Source organism: Amyelois transitella, chromosome Z (genome assembly GCF_032362555.1).
Source record: "Amyelois transitella isolate CPQ chromosome Z, ilAmyTran1.1, whole genome shotgun sequence".
Classification (NCBI taxonomy): domain Eukaryota; kingdom Metazoa; phylum Arthropoda; class Insecta; order Lepidoptera; family Pyralidae; genus Amyelois; species Amyelois transitella.
The window spans coordinates 3,756,070-3,776,013 of record NC_083535.1 but is presented as its reverse complement, the minus strand read 5'-3'; the positions used below and the strand labels follow the sequence as shown (position 1 = coordinate 3,776,013).

Sequence of the window (19,944 nt, the reverse complement as noted above, 5' to 3'; positions counted from 1 at the left end):
GACGTACAGATCCCGCATCCTCCCGATTTAGAGATTTCATCGATGTAGGTATACCTACGTCCAAATTTTACATTCATTAAGGGAACAAACGATTAATATCAGTAATAGGCTAGGTTGGATTGTGGAACCCTGTCTCTAAAGCGACACCGGTAAATGCAAACGTATTCTGATGATGATGATGGACTTTATAATGAAAATCGAAAAAATTAACTTTATAACGGTAGAGATATCTACAGCTTTACTTGAGTGTAGGGGGAGCGACAAAAATGTGAATACAGCCTCTTAGATTTATTAATTCTTTTCACCAAAGCTGTGTTGCGAACTATGTTTAGATATATATTAAATGAATATCAAAGAAATCGGAATATGTAATATTTTTAATTTTATCTCTCTATGATTTAGATACATATATTTTGATAAGGTATTACAAATTTGGTCATGTGTAATTTTGTAATGAAATATCCTTGGCTGTAGACCTTACTATCAATGGTGAGTAGAATATTTTCCATAAGGTAAAATCGTAGTAGAAATTGCCCGAATTGTGATGTCTGTCACGCCATGGTCTAGGCCATTAAACGAACGGTGATTAATATTTGAAGAGAATCGATTTATTTAAAAGACGTCAGACTTGCAATTTGCGAACTCTTTATTTAGAAACCATTATCGTCATCATCACTTCCTTACGTTTATCCTGGATTGATACCCTGGAAAATATAAGGGAAGGTACACTATCGAAGGATAAATGTAAGGAAATGATGGTATCAAAAGTAACGTATAATTTCAAAATTTAAGAAAGTATGAACTCAAGGGTAACGGTATGGTAGCGAAGATAAAACATTATGAATCCTTCTTCTCGCGCAGATCCTTAAAATCAATCTAGCAATAAGCTACCCAACATCTCCGTTGTCGGAAACTTGCTAGACATGCCTGTTAAAGTTTAACGTTCAACGTTCAAATGACTATCACTTTCGTATCTAAAGTTTTAACTAAGCTGATTTCCCAACCCGATGAAGTACCGTACCTTTATACGAGTAGGAAAAAATTTGGTTGCGATGTTGTAGGTACACATTTGTCAGTGTTATTTGCGACGTTGAAGTTGAAAAGGACGCATCGGTTACATTTAAAAAAAAATCTCGAGCATTGTAAACAATATTAAAACTAGAAGCTCTTTTGTAAAACATCTAATTTGCAATTCATTTGCTACATATAGATTGTTGTTTACAAATTATCATTATAGTTTTATCTGCTTCCTATTGATATATATACAATACATATATATTTATAGTCAAGTACAGTAGGTACACTAGTACTCGTTTTTATGCGCTGTGGTCTGTGTATGAAAATTGTTATGCTTTGGACCTCAGGGTCCGCTTATGACAATTTCCTCCCCGCTCTGACTAGCAATAATACAGTTAGTACTTAGTGTTTGAAATATTCAGTCCCATTTTCTCTACTTTGATCCGTTTCAATAGTATTGCGACTGTATCCTTGGTTAGTTTCTAAGTCATTGATTACTTAATCGGTTCGTTAGACATACAGTATAAAGTTACTATAATTAGCATTGTTTATTGTTCTATAAGTATATTTTCATTCTCTCATCCTTAGATAACGCTTCGCGGAGCATGGAGTCTTAGGGATACATATAAATATAATATTCACAAATGACATGATCACGCCTCTTTCCCGGTTAGGAATTCAGATGTCACATATTTATTCTCACAACGATCCCTGCATAGGTAATCGTACTTCTTTTGCGTCAATCTTTTCAAACAAGCTCGCTTTAAGGGTGCTTTTGATCTGACCTTTCACCGATTTGATCAACCTCAAGTTTGTCTAGAAAAATGTATTGTGTCTCGAAAAATGTTTTAAGCTTTGTTTTTACACAAACTGGAACGTGTTTTGGTAGAAAATAGTAAATTAAAAAATATAGAAAACGATATCTATTGTTTTTATTCCGTGCCGTGACGTTATAAATACTTTTAATAACACCTTTCGCTCTTGAATCTGTGTATCGGAGCAACAGGTGGCAATTAGGCACTTTGCTGCGCAACTACTAAAATTCAAATTTCTCTTTTGACTGCTGAAATTCAAATTTTGTGACTACTGAAATTCAAATTTTTTGACTGCTGAATTTCAAATGTCTCTTTTGACAAACGCCATTGAGTTTATATAAAAATTTTTACTCTATTCCTCACTCAGGTGCCAATACAATCGACCCTGCATCCTCAGATGTCAGACCTTAATTAATAGTAAAATCACCTCTCCTTTTCAAAACGACTTTATATTTTTTCCGTAGTTTCTGAAGATTATCATACTTTTGTATGATGTAATGTGCGTTTTAATATCGATACATACTTACATGTTCTAAAAGCCGAGATTCTTATTTTTCAATTTATAAATTATTTTAACCTACCTATAAAGCCGAGGCGACACTATACAAAGAACGTTTGTGAGCATTGCAAATGCATTTACTCAGAAGCCTCCTTGCTACACTCGTCTTGCTCAATCTCCTATGGGACTGCAACGTTGGAGATGCAATCCAGACGCCATCTTGGGATATGCACGATTGCAAAGGTTCCCGCGTTGAATATTTTATTACCCTGAAGTGTATTTTAATCCGTGTGTTTGCCACATCACTAACGAAGTAATTTGAATTTGTTAACTAAATAGTCTTCGACCAATTGCCTATGCTTAGTTGTTTTCTGAGTACTCTTTTGCAAAGATATAAAAATAATGTAATTCTGTCTTTACCGATTATGCAAAATAATTGAGTTTCATATTGTGTGCAGGGCTCATGCTTTTACGCTTTAAACAGTACACCTTTTCTTCCTGATATTTCTGGTTATTACTTTTTGTATTAAAGGGCGGGAACAATGAATCACAAAAAATATTTAACTTGTCATAGTTATACTCATCAAAAAATAACTATAATCAATAGACGTAGTAGATGTTATTTGTCATGGAGGTTTCAGGAAGAGAAGCGCTGAAAGGGATTATTTCAAAATGCTGCGAAAAGGCACAAAATTAAAAAATAAACGCAGCCAAGTGCAAGACTATTCTTATTTCTTATAATTTAATTTTTCTAATCTAATTCATTTTAAAGTAGGTCAAACATCTTCCTCCGCGTTTATAATAAGTTGCCGTTATTTGCTCTGTATTTTATTATTCAAAGTAGTTTACTCTATAAACACCACTTAAAGAACGTTAGAACTCCTTCAAACGGCTCACGAGTTATGAAGATATAAGTTATTCAGTTATCAAGTAGGTACCTGAAGCCATCCATATTGCAAGAGCGTCGGCTGGCAATTTGTGCTAAAAGGTTGTCAACGGGCGTTCATAACAACGCAAATAATTAATGAAACAAAAGTGCGCAATATAAAAAAAGAAACAACTGCAATTGAGGTTAAAATAGTGACAGGTTACTAGACCATCGCTTTAAAGATGAGTCCCAAAGTCGCCTTTTACGACATCCATGGGAAACATCGTGGTCCTATTATTTTTTCTATTGGTGCCAGGAACCACACGGCAGGACAATATTCTCTACTTTAATAGATATATATACAGAGATTAATAAAAAGTATGTACATTGTACATAGACAAAAATCTAAAAACATGTAGTTCAGGTATTATTACAAAATGAAAAAACAGAATCCTTATTATAGAGATTACTTGTATGTCCAGCCTATCACGAAAATATACTGTGGCAATGTACGATGAGTGACGATCACAGCGAGGGACTGATGTTAAATGATATTGAAGGATAATTAAAATAAACCTACAAACGGGTTTTCAACCTACCCTTTTCAAGACTAAATACGGAGATATCAAAAAAACATGGACCATTTTATACACATATCTTGTCTTTTGTAATGATTAAAAGAAAATACTTCATAAAATTGGCAATTCTCTTGCAAATGCTCCTATGAAAAAGTTAATTTGATACCCTCAGTACGACGGTGAGGAAATGTCAATAAGTTATTAACGATTCTAAATACACTTAAATAAAAAAAAATGAGGCAACATAATTTATGTTAAGGTTTTTGGAAATTCTTTGAAAACGCCGTCTTATACTGAGGAGCTTAAGTTATTTTCTTTTATTGTATCTGACTTTCATTGTAATGGAATTAATGGAAATTTGCACAAGTCATATTTATATATACCTGACCTGACATAAGGAAATCAGTATCAGTACCCACTGTGGTAATCAAATCACACTTTAGGTAATATAGGCTAGCCTCAAAATAAGTTTGCGACTTGTGGGATGACTAGCATAACGATTCTATATATTTTATAATATTACACTTTTGAGATCCAGGCCAATGTAAAGCTGTGTAAAATGTCTCTGGATGTTCTCTCTCGAACGTTTCTAGTTGCACTCCCGGACATTTAGCTTAAGAACTCATGGCCTGGATCTCAGGAGCCTGGAGCCTTCTGATATTTTTCTCACTATTTTGCGCTATTTCGTCGGTATTTACCACGAAATAAAAATTGGTATTCTCAATTTCGAATGCATTAACTTGTCTATCAACCCTAGCGAAATCAAGCCAGAATTTTTCCCTGCAGTAGCAATATAGCCAGACATTTGTTCTCCAGACAGTTTGAAAGACGTGATCATACCGGCAACTAGCGTAGGCGATAGGCGGCTGTTTTGCATTTTGTCTGCTGTCTCGGACGTGAATATTGCTGCAAATTCGTAAATACCACATGCGGTCCCTTGCTACTCTTTGATTTATTTTGTTATCCCGGTGAAGTTATTTAAATTCTCTTTATCGACCTCCGATTGATAAAATCGATAAATATTTCTCTTGAATAATGATCAACACAATTTTTTGATATCTATATTTCTCATCAATTAATGATATTTTCCGTGGATAGCCCACGAGGTTCTCCATGATTTATCAATAAGGTTAGAAATTTTCAAAACACAGTTTGAATATGCAGTGAATGACTAATACAGAAATAACCAAAAGTCGAAGCCGAGAGGCAACACTAAAAATATAGATGTCTGGACCAAAGAGCGGCCTAAGAAAACCCAAGTAAATTATTCTATTTTGGCCTCTGTGTGTACCCTAGGATGAGTGCTATTTCCAGATGAAAAAAAATCTATTTTTAAACTATTTTTGAACGTACAGACGCAGTAGTAGCAAACATTTCCCATATTGGGTCTGATAACAAATGTAGTTATAATGATTTTTGGCCTTCAGGCAGAATTGCCAAAAAATTAAATGAAGCCTTCGTTGTAGCCTATGTTTAAACGGTATATGTCAAAAAGCATTGTTTTTTTACCTATTTATTACATTCCATTTCGCCTAGGATATTTTTTTCCATCTATGAAAATCGTGATAACAAAACTTTTTTTCAGGTATAGATTTTTCTGTTTTCCTTAAAAAAAATCAATTCAAACAACTAGGGCTTGTCGGTAAGCGTAAAAGACTTGCTAATATGTACGTATTTGAAATGCTAAGTAGATTGCATAATAGTTACAATATTGGCATTCCAAGCTTGCGGTTTTCTCAGAGGGATGCAATTCGGTATGGGTATTTTCTATTGTACTAATAAATGTCAAATGGAGTTATATGGTTCCAATTTGAAGTTCAAGTATAATAAATACCTATATTAATAAGATTTTGTTTAATATATTAGTTTTTGTTCATAAAATATATGACTAGCTTTGCCCGCGTTAATTTTACAACGCAAAAATTTTAGTTTTTAAACTCTTATTTAGAAAAATCGAATATATTGGTTCAGTATATAACGCGTGAATATGCATCAAACAAACGAATTAGCTTTTACATTTAAAATATTTGTATGTACTAGCTATTGCCCGTCACTAGGTTCACGCGCCGTAAAAGTTTACTAAAAAAGCTGACCCCTGAATTCCCAAAGTTTTCCCATATAAACAGACGTTCGGACAGACAGAGAGACAGCCAGAAATTCTAAATCACGTGTTTGGCTTCTGCTGGTCTTATACTTATAGATCCCCCATATCGATTTTTTTTGTCAATATCTTTTAATTACCTACAGACATCGATCAGATACAATTTTATTTTATGTATGAAAATGACATGGATTTGGAATAAGCTAAATGTTTATACTCGTACTAACCCTTTAAATGCTTTTGACTTCTTATATCTTAATAGTATAAAGTACTTAATTGACGTTGTAAGTGCCTTTTAAATTTGATGGAAAACTAAATGGTTAATCTTGACCCTAACATTAAATCATAGACAAACTACTTCAAGTAGTAATTAAATATTTTATCAAGGTAAGTGTTGCAATATCCTATATAGGATAGACAAGGCGCCCTTCTGAATAGCAGTCGATCGATTTAAAGACGGAAATGAATTACGAGCATTTATTTAATTGCTCTTGGACCTTTATGTATGGCGCTAAACAGAAAAGAGATTATGCGGCGTTCGACAGGTTTCCCCACAATTATGCAAATTTTGTATTTATAAGTGTGTGTTTACATTATATTCACCCGTTCTAACAGTAATTTGAGACATACCTGTAGAATGTGAAAAACCTTAAAAAAATTACACACATGCATATAAACATGTTTGCATCCTCCACGCGGTAGACAGAGCCAACAATCTCTAAGATTTAAAGGTCAGCTGTATCGCTGAATGATGGAATCTTGATTTAAATAGTGACTAATTGCTAGTCCATTGCCTACAAGAAGAATCCTAAGTTATCTTTCAGTCCTTTCGAGATGGTTGACTCTGTATTCCGCGCAAGGGATATAGACGTGATTTTATGTATGTGCGTATTTTAAAAATTATTATAAAACGATGAGTTTGAATGTTTTAAAATTTCAGCCGGATTAACTAAGAAACTGTGCTCAGAAATAACATGATTGAAAACCTATGTAATTAAATTTGTAAGGGGGAGATGTTGTAGGAGGAATTCAAACCATGTGAATGTGCCCGAGTAAGTATTAAATGAAAGGGTTAAATTTGTAAATTAATAAATCGGTGTTTTAATGAAAATCTCTTCAGCCGTTTAAAAGTTATTGGGGGTAAGAGTAATTAAATATTTGATTTGTTTACGTTGCGTTTTTAGTATATCTGAGCAGAATTATTGCATATTTTCCGATATTAACATTCAGTAGTGGAAGCCTAGGTGCCGTGTGGTTCTTGGCACTTTAGAATAGGAGCACTCCATCTCTTTCCCCTTTTAGGCGATGGGTTACCAACCTGTTACTAGTTGAATCTTAATTGCATTATAAAGTTATACGTCTGAACGTGACTTTATCAAGACTGTTGGCGATTTAAGCGATAAAGATGTGATTGTAATGTGAATATTACATTCGGAAGGCGAAGGCTTAGACGCCCTTTGATCAAAGGGATCAAATTCTGATCGTTATGGTCGGCATGAAAATATTGATGAATGTGGATGAAGCAAAAGAAGTATGCTCTGTCATGACAAGTGTAAAGATTTAATCACTGCTCATTATAATTAAGATATATTTTATCAATGGTCACATAAAATTGGCTCCTCCAGCTAAAAAATCTAGGATTTCTATACCTGCCTACTTTTCGTACGAATCAAGGCCCCAAAAATATATTTCATCGTAATTCAACTGATATTTTACATGAACAAGTTTTAACATTTTTCTAATAACATTTTTGGGTTCCCTTTATATGAAGCCCACTGATATTATCTCTTATATTTTCAATACGCACAATTTGCACTACAGATTTATTTAAAAACGTAATATTATGCCTATATTGCAGAGAACGCGTTATCTTAATGTGTAATTGAGTATGCACTATCGTTAGTTGCACAAGTATTTGTTGTCAATGTGGAGTTTGATAAATATGGCTCAAGTTAATCAGATATGATTTTGATGTAACACTTTGGAAAGGAGACGACACATCTTTGTGAACAAATCGCAAAAGTGACTAACTGACTGATCTATCAGCGCGCGGCCCAAACTACTGGACCGATCAGGCTGAAATTTGCCATGCAGATAGTTGATATGATGTAGGCTTCTGCTATAAGAGAGTGAGAGAGCTAGTTACATTTGCTATATACATTCATAAAATCATCCCTTTTTCCAAGAGGGGTAGGCAGAGATAACATATTTCCATTTGCCACGATCCCTGCATACTTCCTTCGCTTCATCTTCATTTATAACTCTCTTATGCAAGCTTGTTATATATTTGTATATATATATATCATTTATTAACATATATATTTGTATATATATGTTAATAAATGATTCATAATGTGAATACATGTAAATGTTTTATTTAACAGCATTAATCTAAAAACGGCCTATTGCGAGTTGTACCAAACAAATTTCGTTATTAATACACAAAATAAATACTAAATTCAAAACTTCACAAGTATATTTATGTTTATAAATTTCTCGGAAACTAAAAGTTATATCGAAATGATCGTATAATATTCCAACTTTGGTAGTCTAAGATACATACATATCGGAAACGGGAAACTTGTTAACAATATTTCAAAATGTATTGAAAGTTTTTGAAATATGTGTAAGTATAAACTATGAGTTTCTGAAGAGCACATGCATATTAAAGACGGTTTATTTCTTTTTTCCCTGTGCCATTGTGACTAGTGGCCTTTCTCAGTTGGCGACGAACCGACATGTTAAGCACTTTATGTTGTAAAATTATAGTAACCAGTTCTACAGGGTCCACTCATTAATTGTTGTGTAGGTAAGTACTAGACACAAGTGACATTATTCAATGCGCCTTCGTAGACTTGTAAAAAAGGGATGAGAAGATGTTTTTTATGTTTGTATTGTACATAAGGTTATTATCGATGTATATCTTACATAAATATATGCATTAGAACCAATCACACACATGCAATTATCTCTGAAGTAAGTTCGACGCTTGTGTTAAAGCGATATTAACTATAATATTTTGTAATAAATAATATTATCCATGTCAAAAGAAAAAGTTCGGGTATTGAATTCCCGACCATGTAATCAGAGCTTAGTAAAATATATAATGTACTTATATGTTATGTATAATGTACACGTATTTCAATATAGTGAAACACTAATGTATGTATCTTAATACATTAGTCTTAACGTCATTCACTACATGCAGCTGTCCCGTATATAGGTAACTTTCATTGTACATTAATTTTTATTTGGCTCTTTAAAGAATCTATATCTCAGAAAAAAATATAGTATTTTTTTACCGTTAGGTAATAATTTAATACGTAGGTACGGATTTCTATTAAAATTTTAATTTATGTTATAATTTGATAATAGTATTTCTTAAATCAAAATGCGAATTATATTTTTATATACAAATTGATTGACGTATCCAATAGACTTATTTTTTACAACTAATATAACACACGATCATAAAATATAGTGTAGAAATTAAGTTCGATGTAGGTACCTATCTATCTAGTTTTGGTGTCTGTTATCGCGGCTACTAATCAAATGGATGCGGTGTTTTCTACGAAATCTATGGCTTTTACTAAATACATATAATCACGTCTGCGTCACTTGCGGGGTAGATAGAGCTAACAATCTTTAAAAGATCGAATGGCCAAATTAGCTGTTCGGCTTAAGGTGAAATTAAGATTCAAATAGTGACAGGTTGCTAGCCCATTACCTACAAGAAGAATCACAAAATTATTAGCCTTTCTCTTACTCGTATTTTTGGCATCTATATTTTTTATAACGACTGATTTAAATCTGACAATCATTGATTGAGTTTGATTCAAAGCTTTTAAACATTTATATAAAGCAAAAAGATTATAGGTATTTAAAAAAATATTATAAATCTGTGTATAAATAAGATCCAACTTGCTTTTTTCAATGACAAGATTCATTGTCTACTTTTGTTCTCGTGCTGCAGTTTCGATGTTTACATACGGTTAACTAGACTATGGAAAAGATATTTCCTATACTACATTTGGCCGGCCTGTTTCTGGTTATATATTTTTACAAATTCTATAACGTCCGTCCATCGTAAACGCTTTCATAGGCTTTTTATCATCGTTAGTAAACAGTGTTTGATAATGCCTCGGTACCTGATAGTTGATAGACATTTCGTATCGCTATCTGATTTGTAATCGAGGAATCGTTGTGTCAAGTCCCTTGATTTTTATTACACGCCTAATATTATTTATATTTTGATTTTTTTTTTTGTTTTTATATTATCAACTGTGCTTGACTATGGATAACTGAATATAGCTTAAACACATATTTTTTTGCTAGCAGTATAGAATTATTGCGCAAAAGATTCGCGCGATTTTTGCTTTTAATTTTTATTTGTTAAACACTTGTGTAGTATAATTTTTAAAGAACTTAATGTTGGGGTGATGATGCATAAATTTTGATTATATGATAAAGACTGAATAATAATAATTATTTAGCAATACCCAACATTTGAAAAAAAACTCTCCGTCAAACATGTACGAGTAGATAAACGTACTTATAATATTAACTGAGGATAAAACCGGGAATATATCTAGATTTAAAGATTTGAGTTTTACGCTTGCAAAAGTTAGAAACGCTGTTTATTTGTCAATATCTAAAAACCATCGTCACTTCATAACTGTCTGTATTATACATTTCTGCAAAATTCATTCAATAGGTCGACTGTACGTTTATATGTGAATAAGTAACTTCACCGCATAAATAATATTACATAACCTACAATTTTAAGTGTTTCTTGTATACCTTTTTTTCTTCCTCCAGGCGTTAGTCCCGCTAGTTTAATATATGTATATATTTTCTCTCTTGCTTCAGGGCAGGCGCTTCAGCACCGCCTCTCTATCGACGCGTCTGATGAATTAGCTGGTATGACCCAGAAGAATCTCGCCACAGGCCGCTTCCTGACAATGCACAAACGTCGGAGAAAGAGGCTCCTTACACGGTCGCTCTGCTATAACAACGCTTTGCTTGATGACCTGCACCATGGTTTGGTTCAGGTGAGTAACTTTCACACCGTCTTTAATGAATTTTATATTTGCAATTGTTAGCTCACTGCGAGTTCTGATATAGCGAGTTGCATCCGTGGCGGAGAAAAGAATAATTTGTAGTCTTTATCGAAAGGGGCGAGTTTAAAACGAAGAGGGTAACATTACATATCAACTGCAATGTAGCGAGAATTATTCTGTACGTAATCTTGCTTTTGTTATGCTCCTATAGCTATATAGATAGTGTTGCCAACATGGATACGTCACGCGTCGACTCCCGCCATGGTCATTCCGACGGTCCTTAACTATATTGCAGTGTATTGTTCCTCGCTCCGCCACAAATTTAAATACCATTTGTTTGTATTCATGAAGCGTCCTCACGTACTATTTGTGGGTATTTTCTTGTGACATATTGTCGGATAACGCTATGCGTTCCGAGCAGTTGAAGCAAGGACGCGCTCAGCAAATAAAATCAATTTTATTAACAAAACTAAGGAATAAATTTTTTTCCTACACTCAGACATGTAGAGTACACGCTATTGGCGTCACGAAACATGAATTAACGCCATCATACTCATGTTTCGTGGATATAAATATAATAATCAAATTAATAAGTTAATAAAATTAAGTTTATGTGTTTACGTTTGAGAGCCAAAGGGTGCGAATGCGAATCATTCGCTCAAATAAACAGTTACGCTGGTTCGCTATCAAAACATAACAAAGTCTAAAAATAACTGCATCGTAGTCACCGATGTCTGCGACATAGCGGAGTTATATGAGGAAGTACCTCGTTTTTCTTGTGTGCGTTATGTACACACACACACACATAAATATATACGTAGTTATTGTTTATGTGAGGTTTTAAGATTTCTTCCCTATGTTGTGGACATTGACAATCGGCCAAGAATCTGGTAAACACGACAAACGCTTTGTTTCATCCGGACCGATTAACCATTATACCAGATGCATGTGGAGGTCATTGGCTTCGATGTGCAATTTCATTGTTTACAACTTTTTCCTTCATCTGCGCGAGTTTTATTTTTAATATTGCATGGCGAATTAACATATTTCGCGGTTTTTATTAAATATCTAGTACGTAGGTTTGTTTGTTTCATAACCATATTGAATTGTAATAATGACTGTTTTGCTTTTTTGCAGTGCATCCTGAGTCAGTCAGTGATATGGAGGTTCAATGCATTTGCCTTAGAAAACGTCTCTGGCGGTAATGTTTTAATTATAAATGTTTCTTTTTTTAATAAACACTGCACACTTTTAAACTTTTTCATAATTATTTGGGAGCCGACTTTACACAATATTGATAAGATATAGGCGTATACCTACTTTATATTTATGTATGTATAATTATTTTATTTCATTGCACCTAACAATTTTCTTAATTCTATGTTCCTTACATGTCAAAAGTAACGGTTCCTTCTTTCTCTAAATTATCCCTTTTTGCTTTTTTGAGAGATAGAAAAAAATTGAACAAGTATTCTTCTTTAAAATATATTATGATTAAATGCAATCCCTTACCGGCATTAAGCCCGCCTTTTGTACATTTTTTTTTGTGCAATAAATTTTTAAATTAGTAAAAAAATCCCTCTACTAAAATGAATTGATTGTTTTATATACAAATTCAACTACACTTACACTGTACAGTAATTTAAATTTTACATGTATTATGGCTTCATTACTTTTCAATAATTTTGCAAATTTTATTACTCGCTGTTTGTGTGTTGGCTAAATTGTTTGTTGAAATATAATTTTGCTAATTAGTACCTTATTATACGGAGTTAGAATGTTACATGTTGTTTGATACCTTTCTGCATTTATGCGGGTAACCCTGGATTGTTCCAAATTTAATTCCAAGATGGCATCAGTATAAACACGAAATATTTATTATATTTTTATGTATATGACTTTTTTATAGTAAAAACATTAATAGGATACCAGGATTCTACTTGTTTTAGTAATATAAATATTGTATGGTTGTAATACATTGATAAATATTTAATTACTTGCGATTTAATGCAAAAAAATATATTTCACCGAAGATCAGACTGTTAGCGTTCGGTTACAGTAATTTGGTGCAACACATCGTTAGTTTGAGTTAAAATGATGACGTTGAGTAATTCAACGTTATATTTACATTTTCCGTCTATTAAATATAAATTTCTTATTTCAATCAAATATATATTTAAAGGTAAATCTGTAGGAACAGTGTTGGTTCCATTTTGCTATTTGGTATTTCAATATAGTCTAATTTGTTACAATGGGTTCCAAATCATACGTATGTTTTATATATAAAAAGAAGATTTTATATTCTTTTTTTTTGAGCTAAGGTAAGTTTTAACGTACAGTGATCATCGAAAGGGTGAACGTGGACCGTTTTGGGCACCTCAAAACTAGCACGAAAGGTAAGTGCACACATAATGATATCCCATCTTAATCACTTACTGGGAAGACAGATCTGCAGTCACAAGACTCTACGGATTCGGTTCAGTTTAAATTGAGACTAAGAAATAGCAACAGGTTGTTAGTTCATCGGTTACAAGAAGAATTCGAAGTTTATAGCCATTTTAACAGCCTTGATTTTAGTAAGGTTAATACTGGGTACATCGTAACGCGTAAGTAGTGACCAAGTGAAGAAAGCGTCAAATTTGACCAGGCTTTTGATACATTTAATGTAATAGGGATTTGACATTGATAGGGCGAGCGAAGCGAAGGTCTACCAATAAACATGAGCCATTTTTTTAGATGTATGAATGTTTGTGACGCAATAACTTACGAACCGCTGGTTTATTTAGATTAAATTTAAAAGGTATTTATGATTTGTCAATAGAATTTGTTTTGTGGGGCAAGGAAATCGGCTAGGTCTCGTTGCCCGTTTTTGAAATATTCTTAATTTTGTTAAAGTGTTCTCGAGGCCTAAGTTTGCTGCGAACGACTTGTTTTAAAAATAATCTATGAGGTTATCTTAAGTCCATACCCGCATTATTTTTTGTAGCAGGTAAACATTGCATTAAATTACATTGTTGTTTATTAATAAAGAATATATAATATAAAATAAACTATTGAACGGTAACGAAGATTTTTAAAAATAATTAATTTTATAAAACTAAATCTATAAATATAAAAACTATCTGACGTTAAACATATCATAAATATCTGGATAAGCAATTGAATTGGGTAAATTCCAAGCCATTTAATTAAGTCCTGAGGTGCCCAGAGTGGATTAGGAGTCATCCACCCTGAGTGTTTGCAATCCAATACTTGAGTGCATGTGTATGTGATACATACGTATGGCTAATAACAAAGATATAGGTATGCACTTTGATGTCTGTCTGTCCAGGGTGGAAACTAGGGTTGCTAAATGCAATGTGAAATTTGGAATCTGGATGAAAGTGTCAAACCCTTTTTTGTTAAATCTCGCCTGTTCTTTTCTCAGCCTATTTATTTAAAAATGTATTTCTTTTTAGTTGGTTAAAAGATGATAGAATCTATCTATTTTAGCTGCGTTACGGCAGCCGATAAAAACCGAAGAATCTCGCGATTCCCAGAGAGTTGGCAACCCTGGATGAAGCGTATGACGGTCTTAAATTCAGCTAGGAAAATTGGCTTGGGTGCTTTAAAGTGTAAATTTATTCAGTCGCATTATTATTGCTTCTACCCTTGGTATATACCTAGATATTGTCAGGGCTCGTTCGCTTGTCATCCAATCAATCGAAGTAAAATCTACTGACAATTATTAAGAAAATACTCTAATAACATAAGCTTGGTTAGTTTTAATAAATAAATAAATATAAACGGGACAAATTACATAGCTTGATTTAGCCTCGAAGTAAGTTGGAGACTTGTGTTACGAGATACTTACTCAACGATACTATATTTTATTTGTCCAGGCCCATCAGAAAAAGTTCTTTTCTCATCATGCCCTGACCGGGATTTGATCATTGATTATATCATTAAACTGAACAAATCTAGAGCTATCTTTCCAGGCGGTAGGCAGAACTTCAGAATTGTTATTTAAATATTTAAATGAACGTGTTATATAATCAATTAAGTTTCCATAAGAATTCTATGATTTTATCTAACAACTGTTTGTGCCCGTGATTCCGTCCGCTTAAAATGTCTAATGTCGTTTATTTCCCATCCCCATGGGAATTTCGGTTATTTCCGCATATTTGTTTCGGGTTCTCTATTACCTTTTCCAAGGAATCTAAATACAGTTTGTATATTTCCATAAGTCACTTAAGCAAATAAATTTTAATACACGGCGCCAATTGATGAAGGAGTTAATGTTAGAATGAATTGTTCATTAAAAGAACATCATACTAATCATAGTCATACTATTATTATAAATGCGAAAGTTTTTATTGTATGTACTATGTAACTATTGTACGCAATATCTTCTGGATGGGTTTGGATTAAACTTACAGGTTCTATAGTACAATAGTTGAACTTAAATATTGTACTATATATTTAAGCCTGAGCAAAGACGTCAGTTTGTAACGATGTGTGTTTATTACTCTTTCACGAATGCTACTACTATACCTATGGATTTTCATGAATCTTTGCAATAATATATAGGTAATAAAATATAAAGTTATAAAAATTAATAATATAAAAATATGAATTCGCGGGCACCAGCTAGTAATGTATATAATTAACCGTACACGAACTTAATTTAACAATTCTGTTTTTGATGTACACAATACACCCTTTAATTTCTCAGTAACACCTGTTGTTCTACCGACAATGAAAGCACAACTGAGTCTGCTGTTCACGTGTTTATTGTAATAAAGATGGTGAATTATTTTATTTTGAACAAGATAATCTTTGACTTTCAAAATAATTGTATAAAATTATTTTTAAAGAAAAGGTACGTAATTTGTGTTTAAACATCATTTAATTGAATCTTGCTATTGCTGACGTTTTGGCCGCGTTTCAGCGGCACAAATTACTTTTGGGCGTTGGCCGTATCTTGTGTCCCGCCATAAGATTTCCAATATTTATTATATAGATATATGTATATATACACTTTATAACTTAGTCCTCACATTAATCAATATAACATATTATATAAAAGAGGTAACTGACTTCTTGATTGGCTGCCTGATATATCAACGGACAACCCGAACCGCTGAGTCTGGACGTTTGACATGTAGATTCCTCATGTGATTCATTGGTGTAGGTACTGTGATTTGTTTCCTTCGGGAACGGAAATTGATGGGATTTCGTTTAATCTGGCGGATATGTGAACGTATTCTAGTACCTAAATAAAAAAAATTAATAATTAGAAATTAAAATAAAACTTTGTAAGTAACTAATTGTCTCAGCAGTAAAGAGTAAATAAGCACATCATGAGGAAGCCGGCAAATTTGTTTGCAATTCGCTAGTGTGTGAAATGGAAAGGGGGTGTCAGTAAACCACCCCATACATTCTCCTAAGACGGTACTCGGGTGGCGTGTATCTTAACTCACGTTTACACAGACGGATACTAGCTCTGCGTTTTAACTATAACTATAAGTTATAATTACGAAAACAGACAATTTTTCCTATTTTGACACGTTTCATGTCCTCAGGCGGCCGGTTAGGCGTTTTAATCTTCGAGCGACTTCCGACTCTTATTAGCTTTATAGAAATAATATTTAGATAAAATTATCTCTTACGTCGTTTGGCGACGTTAAGCCTGGCTTTTTTCAGCTTTAACACTTAGTTTCGTTAGTGTCAAAATAAACTTTATGCTATTTAAGATAAATTTATTTTGGAGACCCCTTATACTTTGTCATAACTTTCTCCACTCTTTTCTACCGTTTAGGTTAGGGTTAACCGCAGAGTAAGAGGAACAGGGAAGTTAAGATTTATGTCCTTACAACCTTCGTATTAATCCCCTGCCTGCATGTTTCGTTTTTAACGTGAAAAGAGACAGCGACAGATTTTCGATTTAAATGGTGTCGCGCGTGGCGTCCTATGGTGTCAAGGGTGTCAAGAACCTGAAAAACCGATCACCAGGTGGACCTGGTGATCAGTTCAGTAGTGGACTAATGGTATAATCATACATTTCGGGTCATTACAAACACAGTTTTATAAAAGAGATGCAGGAGACATACGTTTTTCTCCTTACAATAGAAGTCTTTGGATTAGTAAAGAAGCTTAATGCATTGCTTAAAATAATGTTGACAATTTGTCATTTAGTTGCCTTTATCCATTGAAAGAAATAGTGTGGTCTTTCTTTACCCATTAAGTATAATGATGAACACGCTGGCCAGCGAAGCCAGAAACCAAAATACGAACACGGAATTAAAATTCGTTAATTCATATTCAAATAAACTGACACAATTTTAAATGAATAAGTTTTTAATTAAGCAAAATGCGTGAGAACTCTCAAAATTGATAAATCGCTAACACCACAAAACGACATGGCAAACAGACCGCAGAACTGTTGCTAAATTGCATGTCGACTACGGATTGTTCAGTAATTAATCCTTTGATTCGTATTGAAACCGTATAGTTAATAGATATAGTTGTGCGCTAATTGGTTCGTGGAATCGCATAGCTTTTCATTAAGCGAACGTCAATAAGTAAACTAGTTAAGTGAACGTTAAAGCCAAAGCAAAGAGCGTCGAGAATTGTTTAGAATCGATTTAGAAAAAAGGTGCCGGCACGATATACTATAAAGACACAAGTTTGGAAAATCAATCGTGGGAAGGGCTTATAAATTTGTCTCCTTTTAGGCGATGTGCTAGCGACCTGTCTGAATCCCGATTCCATCGCTAAGCCATTCAGCCTTCAAAACTTGCGAGTATTGGCCCTGTCCATTTCGTAAGTGAAAAGGAATCGATTTGTATTGTTAAAACTTGATTTATAAAAAATCACTACATACTCGTAGTATAAAACAAAGTCGCTTTCTCTCTCCCTATGTCCCTTTGTATGCTTAAATCTTTAAAACTACGCACCGGATTTTGATGCGGTGTTTCAATAGATAGAGCGATTCAAGAGGAAGGTTTATATGTGTAATAACATCAATTAAATAGAAATACGGTTATTTTTGTGGTTTCTAATGTGATGTCGTTATTTAAGTATCATATTTTTTCTGCTTACATTGCAAACGCAGGTCTGAACCCTACGAGATTTATCAAAATTATGTACCTACTACACATTAAAAGGTCTACAGAAAACTCCGCGATGGTATATGTCTATCTCTCATGAATATCCCACAATAACATTTATTTGTAATTTACTTTTTAGGATAATCAGCATTGCATCCGTGCGAAGCCGGGGCGGGTCGCTAGTAATCGATAAAGCAATCATAATTTCAGCATCACAAATGTATAACGCATGTTAAGCAAATAAAACTTGCCTTTGTATTATGTAGTATATTAATATACAAGACATTAATTTATCAAGCAAGAGGATGAATTAACGATGATTCGGTAATAATTAGTAATCGTAATCGTTAATCAGTTTGTATACACGCCTCTAACATGGATAACACCTGTTGATTACGGGCCGGTGTAATTTAAGTGGTAATGTAATAGCATAGACTGATTAATGAGATTAAATTAATAAGTTGAATCTAACCCGTTCTGTGTAGGTCGGCATTATTTTGATTAAAATTTCGATAATCTGCATTTAGAACGTCATATGTGATACTTTTCAATGAAGAATTAAAGATACCTACTATCGATTGTTTTTGTTGACTTATTTTAATATTTCTTCGCTCTTTTTAAGAATTATCGTGATATATGTGAAATAATTACTGATTAAGTACAGATAAAGATCGTGAAAAAAATACCTAAATCTTAAATTTAAACCGTTATTCTTTTGGAAAGAATTCTGGTCGTTCCCATTCAAATAAATCACATCGTTAGGGTTTCTTTCCAGTAGTAGAGGTAGTCTCTGCCTACCCCACCGGGAAAGAGGCCTGATTTTATGAATGTATGTTAGGGTTTCTCTCTATGTATTATTAATGAAAATAGTTATAACATTATCACATATCGGGATATCAACTACCTAATTGATACGATATAATCATCGCCTGCCAAGCCCCTTGGTGGTCAACTTCCTTATATCGATCCCTTTTGAACAAACATGGGTCGGGTCGCAAAATTAGTCAAGCGATGCCGCAGGACGCGTTTGTCCAAAAATATAATCCGCACAAGGCTGAGTGTTCAAAAATGGAGCAAACAGAATGATTCTTCCTACGGGCGTTCCCTACGTGCTCTTAAACCCATCGTATAGTAAACTTGGACTGTTCTCTGGAGTCTGGGGTGCGCATTTGATCATGATCTAGGATTGGGTTGCGTGAATATATAGGTTTCCTCACGATACTTTTCCTTATGGTGAAAATCGATTAGCAGTCATAACCGAATCATATCACGAATGTGCATTTCTAAATGCGATCTAAGTTATGGCACGCCTCTGTTTTTGTTATAGGTAATTTATTTTATGAACTGTTGTAGAAAATGTAGGGAATACTCGTAAAAACTAGAAACATATATCTTCTATTGTATTTCTTACGAGTAAATTTGTATTCTAATCAATAATTTTTGTATTATAATTAATAAGATAGTAAAAAATAGTTTTTTGAATTCACAAGCATCATTGCCTTAAATAATTCAGGGGTTTTCTGTGGGATAAAGGATACCAAGCCTGAAAAAAATTATATGTTACTAGTAAATTAATAAGTTGAATCTAACCCGTTCTGTGTAGGTCGGCATTATTTTGATTAAAATTTCGATAATCTGCATTTAGAACGTCATATGTGATACTTTTCAATGAAGAATTAAAGATACCTACTATCGATTGTTTTTGTTGACTTATTTTAATATTTCTTCGCTCTTTTTAAGAATTATCGTGATATATGTGAAATAATTACTGATTAAGTACAGATAAAGATCGTGAAAAAAATACCTAAATCTTAAATTTAAACCGTTATTCTTTTGGAAAGAATTCTGGTCGTTCCCATTCAAATAAATCACATCGTTAGGGTTTCTTTCCAGTAGTAGAGGTAGTCTCTGCCTA

At 33.4% G+C, this 19,944-nt stretch overlaps 1 protein-coding gene across 2 annotated transcripts in view; it reads left to right on the top strand.

Moving 5' to 3' along the window:
- The window catches only part of LOC106130527 (high affinity cAMP-specific 3',5'-cyclic phosphodiesterase 7A), a 99,835-nt gene that overhangs the window by 13,585 nt on the left and 66,306 nt on the right, over positions 1-19,944 (top strand). For both annotated transcript variants that reach the window (XM_013329379.2, XM_013329380.2), the window contains exons 3-4: positions 10,748-10,929; positions 12,076-12,139. In XM_013329379.2, the coding sequence (XP_013184833.1) occupies positions 10,748-10,929; positions 12,076-12,139 (246 nt within the window). The remainder of the gene's footprint in view (positions 1-10,747; positions 10,930-12,075; positions 12,140-19,944) is intronic.